General features: G+C 38.5%; 1 protein-coding gene across 1 annotated transcript; it reads left to right on the forward strand.

Annotated features, from left to right (window-relative positions):
• The first annotated feature begins 171 nt into the window (after positions 1 to 171).
• LOC147571313 (uncharacterized) lies at positions 172 to 21,178 on the forward strand. Its single transcript, XM_086696439.1, has 17 exons — positions 172 to 193; positions 624 to 677; positions 1,581 to 1,685; positions 5,056 to 5,109; positions 5,765 to 5,869; positions 6,046 to 6,099; positions 6,369 to 6,470; positions 6,988 to 7,041; positions 7,730 to 7,834; positions 8,620 to 8,673; positions 11,061 to 11,159; positions 13,954 to 14,007; positions 15,057 to 15,161; positions 15,691 to 15,741; positions 16,639 to 16,743; positions 20,773 to 20,915; positions 21,002 to 21,178. The coding sequence occupies exons 1-17, from the start codon at positions 172 to 174 to the stop codon at positions 21,176 to 21,178; spliced, it is 1,443 nt and encodes a 480-aa protein (XP_086552565.1).
• Positions 21,179 to 21,791: the final 613 nt, after the last annotated feature.

Raw genomic sequence — 21,791 nt, forward strand, 5'->3', positions numbered from 1 at the left:
AAACTTGGGGGGGGGGGGGGGCGGGGAAATGCCCTTTTTCATAGGGAGAAGGGAAGGCCCAAGAGCAGTGTGAGACACCATATCAATGACTAAAACACAGAGAATGTCATTTGAGTTTATGAGTATCCAGTTAACAAAGTCAAAATTAAACCAGTTTTCTATATGTGTGATATGTATGACTTTTATGTTCTCTGTAAGTATCATGTTTAGTAGTTGAGTCTTTCCAGTTTTGAATACAAGAATGCAGATTCTTTAGACACATTCACTTCTAAGTAACCTCCCCTTACTAACACAAATAAATTTGAGATATTATAGGCCAAACTGCACCATTGCGATTGCGTGGTTTTCATGTTTAGAATTTTCTTGTTATTCATGCTTGTCTTAGAATAAAAGTGGACTAGAATAATAATCTAAAAAGTGTGTTCAAAAATATTTGTTTAAGTAAATATTAGCAATTATGATGGGGCCTGACACATAGTTAAGTGCAACTGTTATAGTTCTTCCCATGTTTTCCCACAAACTTTTGTATTATATCTAGAATGTAATATTTGAAGTCTATATGATATATGAGATCCATAATATATGGGATCTATAATATACTGCGATTTTATCTTCTCTTATAGTTGATGAGAAAATTCCTCTAGAAACACTGATGGAAAACATCACAGATTTTACAGGTGACTGAAAAGTTACTATAAAATTAGGATTCCAATTATCTACATTAAATTTTGGTTTTTGCTAATATTTCCTGGTACTTCATCACTGACTTGTAAATTCTGACATTTCTCTATATTTATTAATGAAATATTTGCTTCTAGTGTTACATGTATTGATATAAAATTATCTGATTTTGCAATGAAATTACCATACTATTTCTTGCTTTCAAATTCTACAATCTCTGTTGTTTATGCCAATAATGTAATTCACTTCACCAGTGTTTAATAACCACAGTATAGAATGGCACAGCAAATTAGAGAGTGAAGCCTAAAATTGATGGAAGTAATGAATTTATTGTATTTATCATATAATTCTTATTTTTTAAATTAAAATACTTTTTCAAAGAAAAATTCATATAAGCATCTATTTTTCTAACTAATAGATCAAATTTCATTCTGAAAGTAGTCTGTCCTGATTTTAGAAGACTCTCTTGTTCACATTAAGAAAATAAATTTGACCTATCATCTACATTGATTCTGTAGTTGAAAATGTTTGTTTGTTTTTATTACTGTAGTTTTCAGTCTGAAAACAAGGAGATGGTATTAATTATCCTAAAATAACTTTTTTCATTAGAAATAATTACTATTATCTGGAGGTGCCTGGGTGGCTCAGTCGGTTAATCGTCCGACTTCGGCTCAGGTCATGATCTCGCAGCTTGTGAGTTCAAGCCCTGCATCAGGCTCTGTGCTGACAGCTCAGGGCCTGGAGCCTGCTTCAGATTCTGTGTCTCCCTCTCTCTGCCCCTCGCCCACTCGCTCTCTCTCTCAAAAATAAGTGATAAAACATTTAAAAACTTTAAAAAAAAAAGAAATTATTACTGCTATCTGAAATGAAGATGTATACCAAATTTCTTATTTTCAAAGGTGAGAAGATTGAATCTAGTGAGCTAAAAAATGTTCTGGGAAATCTCGGAATTGAGCTCACAGATGAGGAACTAGAGAAGCTGCTGAAAATACTGCCAATTGATGGTGAGTCATACAAGTGTCTGTGGGAGCTTCCAAGGAAATTAGATTTTTGCAGATCTGCATGAAAATTTTCACTTCTTCTCAAACATGATGGAACATTTTTAAAAAACTAAAATGTAAGCTACATCTTAAAACAGTAAGTGTCGTTTAGAGTTTATTTTAGAAGCCAAGCAACTCCTCAGATGTAAGTTGCCATCAGAGCCAACAAATGTCTACTGTCTCCCTTCAGGGCTTATACCATAAGAAGGAAAAAGAGAGAGATAAGCGAGCAATGGAAGAAATTAAAAATAAAAGTCAGAATTAAAAAGAAAGCAAAGAGATATTTGTACAGTACAGTAGGCCCACTCAAGGGGACCAGCTTATCATATCGAAAAAGCCTTCTCGGGGCGCCTGGGTGGCGCAGTCGGTTAAGCGTCCGACTTCAGCCAGGTCACGATCTCGCGCTCCGTGAGTTCGAGCCCCGCGTCGGGCTCTGGGCTGATGGCTCAGAGCCTGGAGCCTGTTTCCGATTCTGTGTCTCCCTCTCTCTCTGCCCCTCCCCCGTTCATGCTGTGTCTCTCTCTGTCCCAAAAATAAATAAACGTTGAAAAAAAAAAAAATTTAAAAAAAAAAGAAAAAGCCTTCTCTTCCTTAATTTCACTGTTATATAAAGATGAAAATTTTAGGTGAAACATTTTTTAAAAAATTTTTAATGTTTATTTATTTTTGAGAGACAGAGAGTGATAGAGCACGAGCAGGGGAGGGGCAGAGAGAGAGAGGGAGACACAGAATCCGAAGCAGGCTCCAGACTCTGAGTTGTCAGCACAGAGCCTGACGCGAGGCTCAAACTCACAAACTGCGAGATCACCACCTGAGCCGAAGTCAGACGCTTAGCCACCTGAGTCATCCAGGCACCCCATAAGTGAAATATTTATAATGGTACTACCGAATTATCATCCACATATTGTACAAGTAACCCAATATAGCATACAATTAAGTGAATTCTAATGTATTCACCACATTCATCACAACAATCAATTTTAGAACATTTTTATTATCCCAGAAAGATATTCCATACCTATTAACAGTCACCTCCCAATTTCTCCATCTCCCTCAGCCCTGGGCAACCACTAATCTATTTTCTGTCTCCATCAGTTTCCCTATTCTGGATATTCCACATAAATAGAATCATATAATACGTGGTCCGTAGTGACTAGTTTCACTCAACATAATGTTTTCCAGGTTTATCTCTGTCCTGTTATGTATTAATACAGTTGACGCTTGAACAACACGGGTTAAGAGCACTGACTCCCTGTGTAGTCGAAAATCTGTGTATAACTTTTGACTCTCCAAAAACTTAACTACTAATTGCTTACTGATGACCAGAAGCCTAACTGGTAACGTAAAGTCAATTAACGTACATTTTGTTGTTATATGTATTATATACCCTATTCTTACAATAGGTAAGCCAGAGAAAATAAGATGCTAATAAGAAAATCATAAGGTGGGGCACCTGGGTGGCTCAGTCAGTTAAGCGTCTGACTTGAGCTCAGGTCATGATCTCACGGTTTGTGGGTTCGAGCCCTGCATCAGGATCTGTGCTGACAGCTCTCTCTCAAAACTAAATCAACATTAAAAAAATAATTTAAGAAAATCATAAGGAAGAGAAAATACATTTACAGTGCTATACTATAAAAAAAAAAAAAACAAAACCCACGTATAAATGGACCTGCACAGTTCAAACCTCTGTTTTTCTAAAGTCAACTGTACTTTGTTTCTTTTCGCTGCTGAATAATAGGCTATTCTATGGATATAACACATTTTATTTATCCATTCGTTGGTTGATGCGCATTTGGATTGTTTCCACATTTTAGCTATTATGAATAATTCTCCTATGAACGTTCATGTACAAGTTTTTACATGGATATATATTTTCATTTGTCTTGGGTATATACCTAAGAGAGAAATTGTTGGGTCATATGGTAATTCTGTGTTTCACCTTTTGAGGAAGTGCAGGCTGTTTTCCAAAGAGGCTGCATTACTTTCCATTTCCACCAGCGGTGTATCAGAGTCCCAGTTCCTCCGCATCCTGGTCAACACTTGTTACTTCTGTCCTTTGATAATATCCTAGTGGGTATGAGGTGGTATCTTATTCTGGTTTCGACTTGCATTACCCTGATTGCTAATGATGTTAAGCATCTTTTCATGTGAATATTGGCTAAACGTATACCTCCTTTGGAGAAAAATCCACTCATAACCCTCATCCGTTTTTAAATTTGGTTATCTTCTTCTTATTGAATCGTAGAAGTTCTTTATACATTCTAGATACAAGTCCCTTATATTTTCTAGATAGAAGTTCCTTATCAGATACATGATTGCAAAAGTTTTCTCCTGTCCTGTGAATTATCTTTTTACTTTCTTGACAGTGTTCCTTGATGCACAAAAGATTTTTAACTTTGATGATGTCCAGGGTATAACTTTTTCTTTTGTTGCTTGTGTTTGGGTGTCATATATTACAAAAATGTCTAATCTAAGGTTAAGAAAATTTACAGTCATGTTTTCTTTCAACATTTTTATAGTTTTAACACTTACAATTAGGTCTTTGATCCATTTTGAGTTACTTTTTGTATAAAATGTGAGCTAGGGATCCAAAAGAATATTCTCTTTGCATGTGACTGTCCAGTTGTCCCAGCACCATTTATTAAAAAGACTGTTCTTTCTTCATTGAATGTGCAAGTACCTTTGTCAAAAATCAGCTGACCAAACATTGGAAGGTTTATTTCTGGATTGTAAATTCTATTCCATTAATGTATATATCTAGTTTTATGCCAGTACCTCCCTGTCTTGATTACTGTCACTTTGTAGTTTTTAAACTCAAAAGTGTGAGTCCCCTACTTCTTTTTCCTTTTTAAGATTACTTTTGCTTTTTGGAGCCTGAGCTTTATCATATGAATATTAGGACCAGCTCATCAGTTTCTGCAAACAAACCAGCTGGAATTTTTTATAAGAATGTATTGACTCCGTGGATCAGTTTAGGGAATATTGTTACATTCACAGTATTAAGTCTTCCAATCCATAAACATAGGATGTCTTTTCATTTATTTAGGTCTTCTTTAATTTCTTTCTATAGTGGTTTAGAGTCTCCAGAGTATAAGTTTTGTACTTCTTTTGTTAAAATTATTCTTAGGCATTTTATGCTTTTCATGCTCTTGTAAATGAAATTGCTTTCTTAAGTTTTCTTTTCATTTGCTTGTTGCAACTCTATAGCAATACAGTTGATTTTTGTATGTTGATACAAGACTGCATTTTCTGCTTCTGAAATTATTCAGTTCATGCTATTTTTGTGAAACTCGTATTCATTCTACCATTACATGAATTATGACTTTTCTTACAGCCAATGGAAAGTTATATCGTAATAGACTACTGAAGGCTATGAAGTCTCTCAAAAGTAAGTAAAAAACGAAATTATAAGGCATGTTATCTAGGTCTCCAGGTACACCATCCAAGCATGAATCTTGGCCCTATATAAGCTTTTATTTATAATTCTCCCAGCGTAACTACATCTTACCTGCTGTTAATATACACTTTCTCTTGGCAGGAAGTCCACTGTCTTCTTAGATTTTTTTCAACTTTTTCTCAAGAAGAAAAACCAACCCTGGCAAAAACAAACAAAAAACCCTGGTTGTTATTGAAAAGCAATGGTCAGCTACAATAATCACTAATAAGTCAAGCCAGTAAACAAAAAAGAACCCTACTTTTTATGCAGAGTAATTAAGTTAGTGGTCTGCAGTTCTGTTTGTTCCAGCACCTTAACCTTGTCTTACTTTGTAGGCTTGTCCACAAGAATAGACTAAAGGAAATGCGGTTCTGACTCCATTGACTTTCTATTTGAGTCTTTAAGTGGAAAAGCCTATTTGGGATTTCAGCCTTGTCAAAGTGTAATAATAACAGAGGCATGAAATATATTTTATCTTTTGTTTCTTTTGTTTTAATAATATGTGGTCATTGAAGTTAATAATAGTTTTCCTAAAAAACATTTTTAAATTTTACTATTATACAACTTTTTTTTTTTTCAAGTGTTGCTTTACTGTCTCTTTCCTAAGATGGGAAGATTAAAAAGAATTACCTCCATACTAGTTTGGGAAATATGGGAATGGGGCTCACAGACGAGGAATTTGCTGGATTGTCAGGAGACCTACAAGTTGATGGTGAGTACCAAAGGTAGCATTCAGGATCTATTTATCTTGATCTTCGATTTAAAGGGGTATCAATTAAAATTATGTTGTGAGACAAATTTAGCTGGACTTTATTATACTCTAAAAACAAAGTGTATCTTTTTCTGAGCTCATGTCATTGATTACATGTCTCTTTTGGACTTCTGTAGCAAACGGGAATGTTGATCTGCATGACGTGATGGAAGGAATGAAAGCTATTACAGGTGAGCACAAAGTCACTATAAACCTAAATTCCCATTGGAACACTGACTATATTTTACCATTAACCTTAAATGCCATGTTGATTCTGTTACTGTACTCCGTATTATAAATATTTGCCCAGAGTTGGGCTTTGTGGTATTCGTGTTTTGGTAATAAAATTTTAGCTTCAAGTCTTGGTAAGAAGACCCTTACTCTCTTAAAAAAATAATCTAAAAATAACTTTTTTAGAGTCACTAAATTTCCCTCACGAGCCTTTCTCTTTCTGATTAAGGGAAAGTTGACATCAAAAACCTGGAAACCGTTCTAGGTGACATGGGAATCAAGCTCACAGACCAGGAACTTGAAGATCTGAAAGAAAACCTGCCAGTCAGTGGTGAGCACGTGAGATACCATTGGATTTTGAGCTTTAGGTGTTATGTACCGTTAGCAATGAAAGGAATGGAACGAGGGAACTTTTTACGCAGAAGAGGTCCAGATTGTAGATGGGACAAGAACACTGACAAAGAAGTTGAGAATGTAGTATTTGGACACAGGTGGCATGGCCACTAGAAGAGTCTGCGAAGTTCTGAGGACAACAAAGTTTGCCTTTCCAAAATGGCCGCTTTTGAATCTCATCTTTTTGTTATCAAATTCAAGAGTTGATATTTTATGAAATAGAAAGTCAAATTTACATTTTTTAAATAAGTATATTTTTAATATTTTAAATCTTTTCTTCTGTTCTATATTCAAGCATATTCTTTGAATCAGCTTGAATTGCTGAATGGCTATTTAAAGTGCATAACAAAATGCCCAGTAACAAAATGCTGTTATAATCTGAAGGGGAGGAGAGCGTTCTTATGCTATTTTATATCATTTTATGAGCTTCAAGTTATGTGTTTTTTCTGTTACAGTTGATAATACAGTTGCTCTGAAAACTTTGAAGGATGAAGTGAAAGCTTTTACAGGCAAGAATTTGTAATAAATGATTTGCAACAAATTGTGGTTTACACTAAAAATTTTAATAGCATTTTCTCAAAATTCTACTACTGCTTTACAGATTCACATACTTTCAGTATTCATTTTGATAAATATGTGCATCTACTGATCAACATCTTAATCTAACATTATCTGGGTTTATAAGTAAAACAAAAGGACTATTTCTTCATTGTAAGTCATATATTCTTTGATGCTTTTTTTCAGTAAAAGTGCCTGGCTCTTATTTATACACCCAAACCTAGATGATCACAGCAAAAGCAGGGTGGAGCTGTAGAAATAAAAGTCCATTACCAACAGCTAATTACATAGTTTTAACAAAGTAAAGTAAAATATGTCACACTTTGTTAATTGTGTCTTGTATCATACTAACCGTCTCTTGACCTTATTTCTGGATAATTATATGACCAGATTTGCTTCTGTACTATGTGATATCATTCCCAGTGTTAGGGATACATCCCATTTGCTAATATCGAGGGACAAATTCTATTTTTTATTTAGCATTTGACTCTTTTTATTAGAAAATCTTTCACTCCATCTTTCCTTTTCATTCTGGTATCAGAGTAAGGACTAGAGCAGCAAAAGTAAATGTTTAGATCATGTTAAATAATCAGATTGTCCGTTAATAGTTTAACCTGTAACTATTCTGTCTTTTCAAAGGAGAAAAGGTTGATTCCAGGGACCTACAAAATACTCTAAAAGACATGGGGATTGAGCTTACAGACAAGGAGGCCAAGCAACTGAGGAAAACACTGCTCCTTGATGGTAAGTGAATGCCACATAAATGCCACCATGCCTTCCAGGGAACCTGACTTTATGGGTCAGTGCGAGCCATTCTTAATCTTTTAGTAGTACAGTTTTGTCTTAAAATGCCATAAATTAATAGAGAAAGGCACTTCTGACTTGAAAAGAAATTCTTTCATTACCTCGTGGAACACAATCTGAAATTCATCACTACATTGCCATATAGTAATCTGAGTGACTAATACTATCCTCTCAGATTGGTATTAGTTTTGCAATAAGAGCAAGGAAACATAATGAAGGAGAAAGAGGACATCAGTAGAATAAAAAGGAAGAAATATTTTAATGTATTTTTTAGAATGGCACCATGGGAGAGTTTAATAAATGTCTGTAATTCCAAAGAATGGGTAAGTTTGTCACTGTGGAAAACATCTATCTATCTCTATCTATCTATCTATCTATCTATCTATCTATCTATCTATCTAGAGCACATGAGCAGGGCAGGGGTAGAGAGAGAGAGAGAGAGAGAGAGAGAGAGAGAATCTCAAGCAGGCTCCACACTCAGCACAGAGCCTGACATGGGGTTCAGTCTCATGACGGAGATCATGACCTGAGCCCAAATCAAGAGTCAGATCCTTACCGACTGAGCCAGTCAGGCACCACAAACATTTATATTTTTAAATGTCCACGTCGTATAACTATAAAATAAATGCATTTTTAAAGCAAATCATTGAAATGTATCTTTCTACAATCATATAATTTGTAATGTTTTGGTTTTCTGGAGATCTGAATTGTACTTTTTCTTACAGCCCACGGAAAGGTGTTTCAAAGCAGGTTGCTGAAGGATGTGAAGTATAATAAAAGTGAGTAAGAAGCACAAAGATGAGGCATATGAAATATCCTTAAGCATTAAATTTATATCACTAGGATATAACACCTTATTTTGCTTCTTGTACCACATCTATGTTTTTGCTGGTAGTAATCCTTACTTTATCTTAGATGAAAAGTTCTCTACTGCATTGTGGTTTTTTTTTTTTAACGTTTATTTATTTATTTTTCAACGTTTTTTATTTATTTTTGGGACAGAGAGAGACAGAGCATGAACAGGGGAGGGGCAGAGAGAGAGGGAGACACAGAATCGGAAACAGGCTCCAGGCTCCGAGCCATCAGCCCAGAGCCCGACGCGGGGCTCGAACTCACGGACCGCGAGATCGTGACCTGGCTGAAGTCGGACGCTTAACGACTGCGCCACCCAGGCGCCCCCCGTTTATTTATTTGTTGAGACAGAGAGAGACAGAGCATGAACGGGGGAGGGGCAGAGAGAGAGGGAGACACAGAATCCGAAACAGGCTCCAGGCTCTGAGCTGTCAGCACAGACCCCGACGCGCGGGCTCCAACTCACGGACCATGAGATCATGACCTGGGCTGAAGTCGGACGCATAACCGACCAAGCCACCCAGGCGCCCCTGCATTGTGTTTTTGAAGCTTTCTCTGAAGAAACAATTATATGAACAGAAATAAAGATGGAAGGAAAGTAAGGAGGGAAGGAAGGAAGGAAGGAAGGAAGGAAGGAAGGAAGGAAGGAAGGAAGGCAGGCAGGCAGGCAGGCAGGCAGGCAGGCGTGTGCAAGGGAGGAAGGTGGCAAGGAGAAAGGAAGAAGGTTTGGGACTTACTCCAAAATGTGAGCAGAAGCAAACAAAACAATCTCAGAGTAAGAGTTTAGGAAAGGACTATAATTTCTACTTCTTGGTGGAGATTACTGGTTATTGCTCTTTAGTTACACTTGCTCAGCCCTGCCCCACCTAACTTTTTCCTGGGCCTGTATGTTTAACGTTTGAGGAAACAAATTCTAATTCTAACTCTGCTTTTAACTCTTTATTTTTTTTATTTTTTTAATGCTTTTTTATTTTTAAGAGAGAGACCAAGAGAGATAGAGTGCGAGTGGGGGCGGGAGGGAGCAGAGAGAGAGGGAGACACAGAACCCAAAAGCAGGCTCCAGGCTCTGAGCTGTCAGCACAGAGCCCAATGTGGGGCTCGAACTCACAAACCATGAGATCATGACCTGAGCTGAAGTTGGACGCTCAACCAACTGAGCCACCCAGGTGCCCCTGCTTTTAACTCTTTAAATTGTAACTCAGCTTGTAAAGAGCTGTACATATATATTGTCGTTTTGTTCTTTGCTCGAAAATTTTAGCAGTTATGCTAGATTGTGAAGTCATTCTCTTTTAGCAGTATATTCATGTAACAGCACCAACTATTACTATCTTAAAGAGATATTTGCACCCCCATGTTCATTGCAGCATTATCTGCAATACCCAAGACAAAGACACAACATGTCTCTTGACAGATGAATGAAGAAAATAGAATATATATATATATATATATGTACATACATAATACATAATAGAATATTATTTGACCGCAGAAAAGAAGGAAAGCCTGCCATTTACAAGGATGAAACTTGAGGGCATTATGCTAAGTGAAATAAGTCAGACAGAAGAAAACAAATACTATGTGATACCTCCTATGGGTGGAATCTAAAAAACCAAACTCATAGAAACAGAGACCTGATTGGTAGCTGCCAGAGGCAGGGGGTTGGGGAGAGGAATAGGTGAAGGTAGTCAAAAGGATGCAAACTTCCAGCTATAAGAGGAGTAAGTTCTGGAGATATAATGTAAGGCACGTTGACTATAATTAACAACACTATCATATTTTTGGAAATTGCTGAAAGAGTAAATTTAAAAGTTCTCACCATACACACAACCAAAAATGTAACTATGTGAGATGACAGATGTGTTAACTAACCTTATTGTGGTAATCATTTTGCAGTGGATATATATGCATATATTGTACACCTTAAACTTATACACTGTCATATGTCAATTATTCAATAAAACTGGGGGAGGGGCGCCTGGGTGGCTCGGGGGTTGAGCGATGGACTTCGGCTCAGGTCATGATCTTGCAGTTCGTGAGTTTGAGCCCCGCGTCGGGCTCTGTGCTGACAGCTCAGAGCCTGGAGCCTGCTTCGGATTCTGTGTCTCCCTCTCTCTGCCCCTTCCCTGCTCATGCTCTGTCTCTCTCTGTCTCTCAAAAATGAATAAACATTAAAAAATTTTTTTAAATAAGATAAAACTGGGGGAAAGGGGGAAAACATTCATGTCTGTTAGTTGAAGATAATAATATACGTTCATGAATTTTTCTAAATATTTTGTATTCATTCCATTTTTTCTTTCCTTTTCATGTTTTCAAGGAGGGAAGATTGATGTAAATAACCTGGATCCTGTTTTAGAAGCCATGGAGGTCAAGCTGACAGAAAAGGAACTGAATCTGTTAAAGGATCTTCTGCGTGGTGAGCATTATAGAAAACACTGTGATTTTAAACAGATGTTGTGCTTGCAGAATTAATTTTGACTGTTTCGAAGGTTTAAATTATTTGTTGCCTGAAGGCATTTGAATAGCTTGCAGAAGAACTCAGGGAGGAAAAAGGCTGTGTGTTTTTTTTTTTTTTTAACGTTTATTTATTTTTGAGAGAGAGCCAGACAGAATGTGAGTAGGGGAGGGGCAGAGAGGGAGACACATAACCCGAAGCAGGTTCCAGGCTCCAAGCTGTCAGCACAGAGCCCAATGCCCAGGAACCGTGAGATCATGACCTGAGCTGAAGTTGATGCTCAACCGACTGAGCCACCCAGGTGCCCCAAAGGCTGTTCATTTTTGTTGCTTTAAAACCTCTCATCGGGGCGCCTGGGTGGCGCAGTCGGTTAAGCGTCCGACTTCAGCCAGGTCACGATCTCGCGGTCCGTGAGTTCGAGCCCCGCGTCGGGCTCTGGGCTGATGGCTCAGAGCCTGGAGCCTGTTTCTGATTCTGTGTCTCCCTCTCTCTCTGCCCCTCCCCCATTCATGCTCTGTCTCTCTCTGTCCCAAAAATAAATAAATGTTGAAAAAAAAAATTAAAAAAAAAAAATAAAACCTCTCATCTATTTCTTTATACATCTTGGACTATGGGTGGATGCTAGTGAGAAGGGGAGGGATTTTTGTTGTCTGGTTTTACAAAAATAGGATCTGCAATGTGGTTTTTTTATTTTTTCTCGCTGATCCATATATCACTGCCATTCACACCATGGTGCAGAACATCATCCATGAGAGGCTCCACTCCTCAGTGCCAAGGCCATTGTGTGTACCTGCCAAATACAGTCCTCTCTGTGTTCTGACCATTGAGCCGGATGGCTTATTCGCTTATAAAAGAATATGAAGATTTGACAGCCACTAAGTGCACCTGTCATTGACACAGGGTTCTCAAAACTAAAACCTAGAAATGCCACACACCTGTCTGTGCCTTCAGGAGAAAGCTCCATGTGTCAAATCTTGATAATGCAGTATGTCCCGTGTAAAGAGGAGCCTGTGTAGATTGGCACATTCTGAGGAATCTGTCAGTGTAAAGTGGTAACATCTGCCTTTTTTATTTACAAATGTAAATGAAATGTAATTATTCAGCCATTCCTCATTTCTCTATTCATAGATATTGAGATGCTTTCTTTTCTGGTCACTATAACAAAGAAAGTTAACAGAAAAATATGTATAGTATTACAATTTTTAAAAAATATATGTAATACACTTTATAAACATAAGAAAGTTCTGGAAGGCTATACACAAAACTGTTAGTAATAGGAGAGGTACTGAAGCTGAGGAGAGGTAAAAGAAGGGACGTTTACCTTTTCTTAAACGCTCTTTTTTTTTTTTTAGTCTGTTACACAAAGTATGTTTTAAATTCTACTTTTTTAAGCTTAATTTATTTTGTGTTTAATTTAAGATGAATACATGGGGTGCCTGGGTGGCTCAGGTGGTTAAGCGTCCAACTTCGGCTCAGGTCATGATCTCACGGTTTGTGAGTTTGAGCCCTGCATCAGGCTCTGTGCTGACAGCTCAGAGCCTGAAGCCTGCTCCGGATGCTGTGTCTGTCTCTCTTTCTGCCCCTCCCCTGCTCACATTCTGTGTGTGTGTGTGTGTGTGTGCGTGTGTGTGTGTGTGTGTGTGTGTGTGTCAAAAATAAATAAACATTAGGGGCGCCTGGGTGGCGCAGTCGGTTAAGCGTCCGACTTCAGCCAGGTCACGATCTGGCGGTCCGTGAGTTCGAGCCCCGCGTGGGGCTCTGGGCTGATGGCTCAGAGCCTGGAGCCTGTTTCCGATTCTGTGTCTCCCTCTCTCTCTGCCCCTCCCCCGTTCATGCTCTGTCTCTCTCTGTCCCAAAAATAAATAAACGTTGAAAAAAAAAATTAAAAAAACAAATAAATAAATAAATAAACATTAAAAAATTTTTTAAAAAGATGTATACAAATGGTGTGGTAAAATGACAGGATTTGGGCTATGTTTTTATCTACCAATTAGGTTCAGCGGATCACTAAATTGACCATTTAAGTAACTAGTTCCTATCAAATATCCCTCACTGCTTAACACTGGTCTCTACCTGCCCATTGCATCAACATGTGCTAACACAAGATAACAATCCTAACGAATACTGAGAGATACATAATTTTAAAAAGTGAGGAAAGTAAGATTGAAGGATTACTCAAATCACACAAAGCCACTAACGAATGTGGACCTGGCAGAGTTAGAACATTTAATAATTGAAGAAAAAAAATTGTACATGAATAATATGTACATGAATAATATGATAGGACATTCAACATACAGTGTTTTCAATTTCAAAAGATTTTAAAGGACCTCTTGGAACAAAGTCAATCTTTTGGTAAAGGTTATTTTTATATGTCTCATTTCAAAGTTCAAAAGCTGTGGAGTACAATAACCTAATTTGCTCAGAAAAAAATCACATCCCAACACACTTGTAACAGTCGGCATTGAATTCATTGTTTCTTCTAAGAATCATGGAATAGTTATAACCTGAATTTTCTTAAATATTAGGTGAAATAAACTTTGACAGTTTTCATCTTTATTATTTAATAAAACCATTTAAGATTTTTTTTCATTATTTATTATTAAATCTTGGTCCTCATTGCTAATGAATTATTTTCCTTGGTCATCTTCTGGAACCATAAATCTTAGATTTAAAAAAAAAAAACCTCCTGTCCTGTGTATCTTTTTTCTGAGTCCATGTTATTGTTCTTCTCTGATTAAACTTTGTCGTACAGGCTCTAAGAAAGTTGATCTGCAAAAACTGACGAGGAAAGTAGAAGCTGTTGCAGGTGAGGAAAAAGTTACCAAATACATATGATTCTGATTCTTTACACATATTTTATATTCTTCCCTGTTACTTTATATTCCTTTTAAATTATGATATTTTGGGGCACCTGGGTAGCTCGGTCAGTTAATGTCTGACTCTTGATTTTGGTTCAGGTCATGATCTCACGGTTCGTGAGATCAAGCCCCGCACCTGGCTCTGCACAGAGCCTGCTTGGGATTCTCTCTGTCCCTTTCTCTCTGCCCCTCCCCTGCTTACTCTCTCTCAAAATAAAGAGGCATTAAAAATAATAGTAAATAAATTAGGCATAATTTTTAATAAACTGATTTCCTGGACTTTGGTTTTTCAGGGTTTTCTTTTTTTTTTAAGTTTTTCTTTAAATTCTAGTTAGTTATCATATAGTGTAATATTGGTTTCAGGAGTAGAATTTAGTGATTCATCACTTATGTAACACCCAGTGCTCATCATAACAAGTGCCCCCCTTAATACCCATCACTCATTTAGCCCATCCCTTGCCCACCTCAGTTTGTTCTCCATCAACCCTCAGTTTGTTCTCTATAGTTAAGAGTTTGCCTCCCTCTCCCTTTTTTTTCCCCTTCCCCTATGTTCATCTGTTTTGTTTCTTAAATTCCACATATGACTGAAATCAGAAAGTATTTGTCTTTCTCCGGTTTGTCAATGCTTTAACAACAAAACATAGTGCCATATTTTGTTAGGCCCTGTAATGTCATTTTTTCCAGATTTTTACTAAACACATATTAGTGCAATAAAAAGAGACTAAAGTTTTATTACCTACTAGTAATCTCCCACAACAGAATATTATGAAATGCATTACTCTGCACTCTGTTATTTTGTCTCTATTATTACTAAAGTTATGGAAATAAACACTTTAATATTTTACCATAACTACAGTCAAACGGGACTCATTTGACTTTATTACAGATTGAGTAGTTGGTGCTAATAATTAAACAGCAATAAGAGATTTCATTATTATTTAGAATAACTAGATGGTTCTTTAAAATCTCACATGTTACCATTTCTGTCCTTTTAAAGGAGAGGAAATTGATGTCAATGACATGGAAACAGTTCTAGGAAACATGGGAATAGAACTCACAGATAAAGAACTCTCACAACTGGTGAAAAATCTGCCAGTTGATAGCGAGTATTTAAATAAAAATGTAGTCATACAGGGAAGTGTATTGTTAACTTGTGAAAACTTGTAAAATTGTCTCTATCTTATTGCTTGTCAGAAATAAGTTTATGATTCATGTTACATAATTTTAAATGACTATTATATGTTAAAATTTTCTCTGTGCCAAATTTATCTTTGGTTTGAGAAGTAACCATTGTATCATCATGACTCCTATCATCAGGATTCAGTTATATTACTTATAACTTTTGAGTCTATCAAGAGATGTAAAATTTAATCCAGAATAAATGAGAAAAAGAGAAAGGAGTGATCTAATAGGGGAAAATGAAAATATCACAAAAGAAAAATAAAAGATATTTTTCAGAATGGCAGAATGTCAGTATCCCCATCCCTTATAATTTCATTATTTGCCACTAAATCAGAAAATTTCTAAGGCAGTTCACAAAAGATGTCTTACTGAAATTGCTGATTTCTTACTAGACAGTAATGAAGTTCCACATGGCTCTTCTGTGATCTGAATAGTCCTTTTCCTTACAGATGGAAAGGTCTATCGAAGAAGGTTGCTGGATGGTATAAAGTTTCTTAAAGGTAAGGGAGAAACTTAACAAAACACAAATCAGTCTGAGATCATCACGTTTGGCATTTAGACTAATTCCTTGTGATTAAATTGTCAACTCTGCCACTTAACACATTATTATATACTTTTGTTTCTTTTGTAGATGATCGTGTTCTTTAGGAGATCATCTTTTATGTTGTAACTTGGAAAGAATTCCTATGCTTTCTTGGGATTTTTCAAACTTTGACAGAAGTAGAAATTATCAGAGCCCAGGCTACATAGCAAAAGTAAAGGGAAAATTAGCACCTCTTCAGTTAGTTTATTCAGCAACAAAGGACTACTAATCTGACATTTAGACCAAGAGAGCAAGAGAGTGCTAGAAAGTCTCCAAGAAACTGAAAGAACACGGGACTGAATAGGTAGACAGGGAGCAGGCCAGGAAAAAGGTCATGTCTAAGCAAGGTTCCGAATACCACCTTCATGATTTCTGCCAAATCCACACACTATTGGTACTACTATTAATATTTTCACTGATACTGATTTACTTTTTACTTAAATTAAAAAAATTTTTAAATGGTAATGGAAAAACAGCATGCCTTAACGTAACTAGACGTTAATTGTAAAAACGAACACAATGAAAATGAGACAATAGTGGTTAGAAAAGCTGGAATTGTTATCACCCTACTAGAATTCTCTGAGAAGTCATTCTGTCACCTTTCAGTTTTTATACTGGGCGTGCTTATATTAAGATTAAAATTAAAACAATAAACTCAAACTCGAACTCTTATTATTGACTCTGTCCTCCTGTAAAGATCTCATCAGGCTTTGGTTTTTTGGAGGAACATGATAACCATCATCCTCTCGAGGTGAGGGTTTATCCCACATTTTAGGGACATTAACTGTTACCTGTATACTTCTTTTTCCATAAGGAGGGAAGATTGATTCCAGTAAAGTGGGTGAAGTTTTGGGAGCTATGGGCATGGACCTCACTGAAAAGGAGCTTAAAGACATAATGCAAAATCTGCCAGTTAATGGTGAGCATTTTGGATGCCACTGAACACTCCAGAAAAACTACTTTTGTAAGCCTATTTAAAACAATCATTCAAAATGCTTGTTTGACATCAAGAAGGCATTCTGAAAAGCTTGGGGAAAAAAACTCAGGTCCAAAGAAAGAACGCATCCTGTCTGTCGCTGGTTTCACATGCACACTAGAGAAAGATTTCAAGATAACTCGACTTTTTCACTCAACCTTACCTTTTTATCCCTACAGAGTAAGGGAGAATTGATAGGTATTGCTCAAATTACAATTGAGCTCCTTGGCCACATTTGCTAATGCGTGACATCAGTATTTACAAAAAGGGTACTTAGTATAGGTGTGGCTATCTGTAATGTTGTTGTTTTTTTTCCTTTGTTAATGTGTCCAGAGTATCCCTGCACTACATGGCCGCCATCTCAGTGTCTGTCTGTGTCTCACCTTCACATGGGTCCTATGGGGAAAAGTCTATTGCAGGCAACTTAAAACAGTTCTTCTCTAAATCGGTAGCCGAGTGAAGTCACAGAGGTCACAGAGCCTCCCTTCCACCAAATGCTGTTACTGAAGCAATCACAAGACCCTGCCCAGATTCAGTCTAAGCTTTTGGTGGGAGATGTATCAGTCACACTGTAATAAGATCGTGTGGGGCGGGAAATCTATGTCTCAGCCATCCTTGAAACATATGTTCTGCCACAGCTCCTTTTACTCAGCATACGTGTTTTAGATTCATCTCTGGTGTTGTCTGTGTCAGTGATTTGTTTTGGTGGGAGTTAAGACGGTGGAGCAGCATGGGGACCCTGAGCTTGCCTCATCCCTGAAGCGCAGCTAGATCAGGACCAAACCATGTCAAGCACCTAGGAAACTGAGCTGAGGATCAACACAACAATCTGCGTAACTTGAGCCACAGAACTCAGCAGGTACACAGTGTGGAGAGGTGGACCGGGGGAGAGAAAAGCCACGGAGGGTAGGGAGCTGTTTTTGCTGAGAGAGGACAGGGAAAAGAGAGAGGAAGAGAGCGCGGTCCATCACAATCATGAAAGAACAACACTTCCCTGAAAGTAGCTGGAGAGAAAGAGAAAGAGTGAAAACACTCTCAGGGGACTGAACAAGAAATCTGCCCCCCAAAATCTATTGATGGGAAGAAAGGAGAGGGTGTCAGTACCACCAGGATTCTATAAACAGTGGAGCACAGAGCCTGAAGTTCTGGAGGTCAGTGCCTGGTGGTGCTCTGGTGAGGAAGTAGGGCAAATCCCCAGGGGCAGGTAGTGGGGTTTGACGGGTCCTTGTGCCAATAGGGAGAAGCAGTTCTCCTCCTTGGGGTGCATTTGGTAGAGGCCATATGGCCTCCCCATGGGCAAAAGTCCCCGCAGACCCCAGAGAGCAGCCACATTTGCTGGTATCGGACGTCAGAGTGCAATGAAACCTGGAACCGGCTGTGTGTTGTGGTTTGCCACAATCCCTGACCCTCTGCCACTGCACGATCGCACAGATGTCTTCTGAGGCAAGTCAGCACCTGGCCATTGCTCAGCAAGACTCTCCCCCAGAGTTGGCACCGGTCCCAGCCTCAGGGGTCTCTCAAGTGTCTGGGGTTTTGAAACACAGCCCCATCTGAGATCAACTCTAGAGGGAGGTGCCACCTGGTAGGTGGACATCTTGGACACAGACCGGGTAGGGACAGGGAGTCGAGGAAGGCCTGAGACAAAGGAGGGGTGCTTGATTGTGTCAGTGAAAGCACAAAGTTCCAATGCCAGAGACTAGGGAGCTGGGCGAAGCCACCTCTCCCTTGCACGCACATGCTCACCACACTGATCCACCCCAGCAAGCTAAGCAGCGCCACCTAGTGGAGAACAGACTGTTACACCAAGCCCCACCCAACTGCGCTTCCAGGCACATCTCCTCGAAGACCAGCACAAGTCACTCCACCTGTTTAGTGTACGGACTAAAGAAGACTTCATAGTTCCAGTTCTAGGGGAAACTGGATATAACTTCATTCAGGTTTCATTCCACCTGATGGTTCATTTATTTCTTCATTTCCTTTCCTTCTGTTTTTGCTTAAATTGTTTTCTGTTTTTCCTCTTTCTTGGATACAGAAAGAGAAAATTTTATTTTTATTTTTTAGACCTTATTCTTTATTTTTAAAAATACTTTCTTCCATTTCATTTTCTTTAATTTTATTCTATTATATAAATTTTCTTACCTTTTTTTATTAATTAACCTTTTAATTAATTTTATTAATTAACCTTTTCTTTAATTTTATTCTATTATATATATTTTCTTACCTTCTTTCTTTCCCCCTTTTCTTCCCCTTTCTTGCCTCTATTCTATCAAGCTTCTTTTAAGAAGCAGACCAAAACACATATAGGATCTAGCTTCTTTCATTTGATATTTTGTCTTCAATTTTTTAATTTTTATTTTTTATTTAATTAATTTTTCTTCCTCTAAAATGACAAAGCGAAGGAATTCACCCCAAAAGAAAGAACAAGAAGAAATGACGGCCAAGGGCTTAATCAACACAGATATAAGCCAGATGTCTGATGTAGAATTTAGAACCATGATAATAAAAACGCTAGCTGGTGTTGAAAAAGTAGAGAATCCCTTCCTGCAGAGATAAAAGAAGTAAAATCTAGTCAGGACATAATTAAAAATGCTATAACTGAGATGCAATCTCAAATGGATGCCACAGCGGCAAAAATGGATGAAGCGGAGGAGCAAATAGCGATATAGAAGACAAAATTATGGCGAATAATGAAGCAGAAAAAAAAGAGAGAAATATAGGCAAAAGAGCATGATACAAGACTTAGAGAACTCAGTGACTTATTAAAAAGGAATAACATCTGAATCATAGGAGTCCCAGAAGATGAAAAGAGGGGAAAGGGGCAGAAGGTTCATGTGAGCAAATTATAGCAGAAAACTTTCCTAATCTGGGGAAGGACACAGACATCAAGATCCAAGAAGCACAGAAAACTCCCATTAGATTCAACACAAACGGACCATCAACAAAGCATGTCATAGTAAAATTCACAAAATACACAGACAAGGAAAGAATTGTGAAAGCAGCAAGGGGGAAAAAAGTCGTAGATCTATAAGGGAAGACAGATCAGATTCACAGCAGACCTATCCACAGAAAATTGGCAGGCAAGAAAGGAGTGGCAGGATATATTCAACATGCTGAATAGGAAAAATACGCAGCAAAGAATTATTTATCCAGCAAGGCTGTCATTCAAAATAGAAGGAGAGAGAAAGGGTTTCCCAGACAAACATAACTAAAGGAGTTTGTGACCACTAAACCAGCCCTGCAAAAAATTTTACGGGGGCTCTTTGGAGAAAAGATAAAACAAAAAAAGACCAAAAGCAACAAAGAATGGAAAGGACCAGAGATTATCACCAGAAACACCAACTCTACAGGCAACACGATGGCTCTAAATTCATATCTTTCAGTACTCACTCTAAATATCAATGGACTAAACACTCCAATCAAAAGACATAGGGTATCAGAATGGATAAGAAAAAAGATCCTTCTATATGCTGTTTACAAGAGACTCATTTTAGACCTAAACACACTGACAGATTGAAAGTAAGGGAATGGAGAACCATCTATCATGCTAATGGTCATCAAAAGAAAGTTGGAGTAGACATACTTATATCAGACAAACTAGATTTTAAAATAAACACCATAACAAGAGATGAAGAAGGTCATTATATCGTAATTAAGGAGTCTGTCCACCAAGAAGATCTAACAGTTGTAAATATTTGTGTCACCAATGTTTCCACCCAAATATGTAAATCAATCACAAACATAAATTCATTGATAATAATACCATAATAGTAAGAGACTTCAACACCCCACTCACAACAATGGACGTATCACATCAGCAGAAAATCAACAAGGAACCAATGGCTTTGAATGACACACTGGACTGAATGGACTTAACAGATATATTCAGAACTTTTCATCCTAAAGCAGCAGAATACACATTCTTCTCGAGTGCACATGGATCATTCTCCAGAAACTGGTTGCTTCGTCCCGCAGGCTCTGGACTGTGTGTATGGGGGGCCAGGGAGTGCAAGGAGGAGAGATTTTGTGCCTCTGAGTGTGTGCCCAGCCCTGCAGGCCAGAGTCCTCCAAGGGACCAGCCCCAGCGTGAAGGAAAGACCCCGCCCAGCAATGACGAAGTGACTAGGACATCTTTCCATAGCATCTGGGAGGAACAGGCAGGGCCGGATGTGGGCCGCTGACCTTCTCCCTTCCTCCTGGAGAGGAAGCTCCTCCTGTAGCCACCTTTGTGCGGACCACTGGGCGGTTACAAATGCATTCCCTGCCTGTCGGATCTCTTCCTGAGAGTGAGGGGCAGCCCACCCAGCCCGGCCCAGCCCCCACCCCGGAGAAAGCCAGCCCAGGAAAGGAGCAGCAAGCCCTGGATCCTGACCAGTGCTGATGGGTGGGAGGCGAGGACCCGGAGGCCAAGCCAAGGCCTTCCCCCCACCTCTCTGGGAGCTCGGCTCCCTCCCCTCTCCCATAAGAAAATAGACACAGGGTCAGAAAGGACTTCCCTGAACTAATAGGACAGAGCCCAGCCAAAGGCCTGAACTGGGGCCAGCAGATGGATGGTGAGCATCTCTGGGCAAGGAAGGTGGTCAATAAATTTGATTGATTTATTTTATTTTTTAAAAATTGTGTTCATGTTGACTTGTTTTTGAAAGAGAGAGAGTCAGAGCGTGAGCAAGGGAGGGGCAGAGGGAAAGACACAGAATCCGAAGCAGGCTCCGGGCTCCGAGCCGTCAGCACAGAGCCCAGCGCTGGGCTCGAAGTCAGGATCCGTGAGATCGTGACCTGAGCTGAAGTCCAACACTCAACCGACTGAGCCACCCAGGTGCCCGTCCGTAAATTTGATTTAACAAAACACGCTTGCAGCATGTAGTATGTGCCCTTTATAATTATTACTTTATTTAACACCCCCTCCCCCAACTCTATGAGGATGGTGCTAACATCCTGCTCATTTTACAAATGCGCAAGTTGAAGCACACAGAAGTTAAGTGACTGGCCTAAGA

This window comes from Puma concolor, unplaced genomic scaffold, assembly GCF_028749965.1.
Source record: "Puma concolor isolate L17-30 unplaced genomic scaffold, mPumCon1.1.hap2 unalloc_scaffold_30, whole genome shotgun sequence".
NCBI classification, from domain to species: domain Eukaryota; kingdom Metazoa; phylum Chordata; class Mammalia; order Carnivora; family Felidae; genus Puma; species Puma concolor.

Excerpts from the sequence above, each read along its gene's own strand:
- LOC147571313 (XM_086696439.1), top strand. The coding sequence starts at position 172 with ATGTATGACTTTTATGTTCTCT. Across the intron at positions 6,100-6,368 it reads AGGAATGAAAGCTATTACAG|GGAAAGTTGACATCAAAAAC; the intron begins GTGAGCACAAAG and ends TTTCTGATTAAG. Across the intron at positions 6,471-6,987 it reads AGAAAACCTGCCAGTCAGTG|TTGATAATACAGTTGCTCTG; the intron begins GTGAGCACGTGA and ends TTTCTGTTACAG.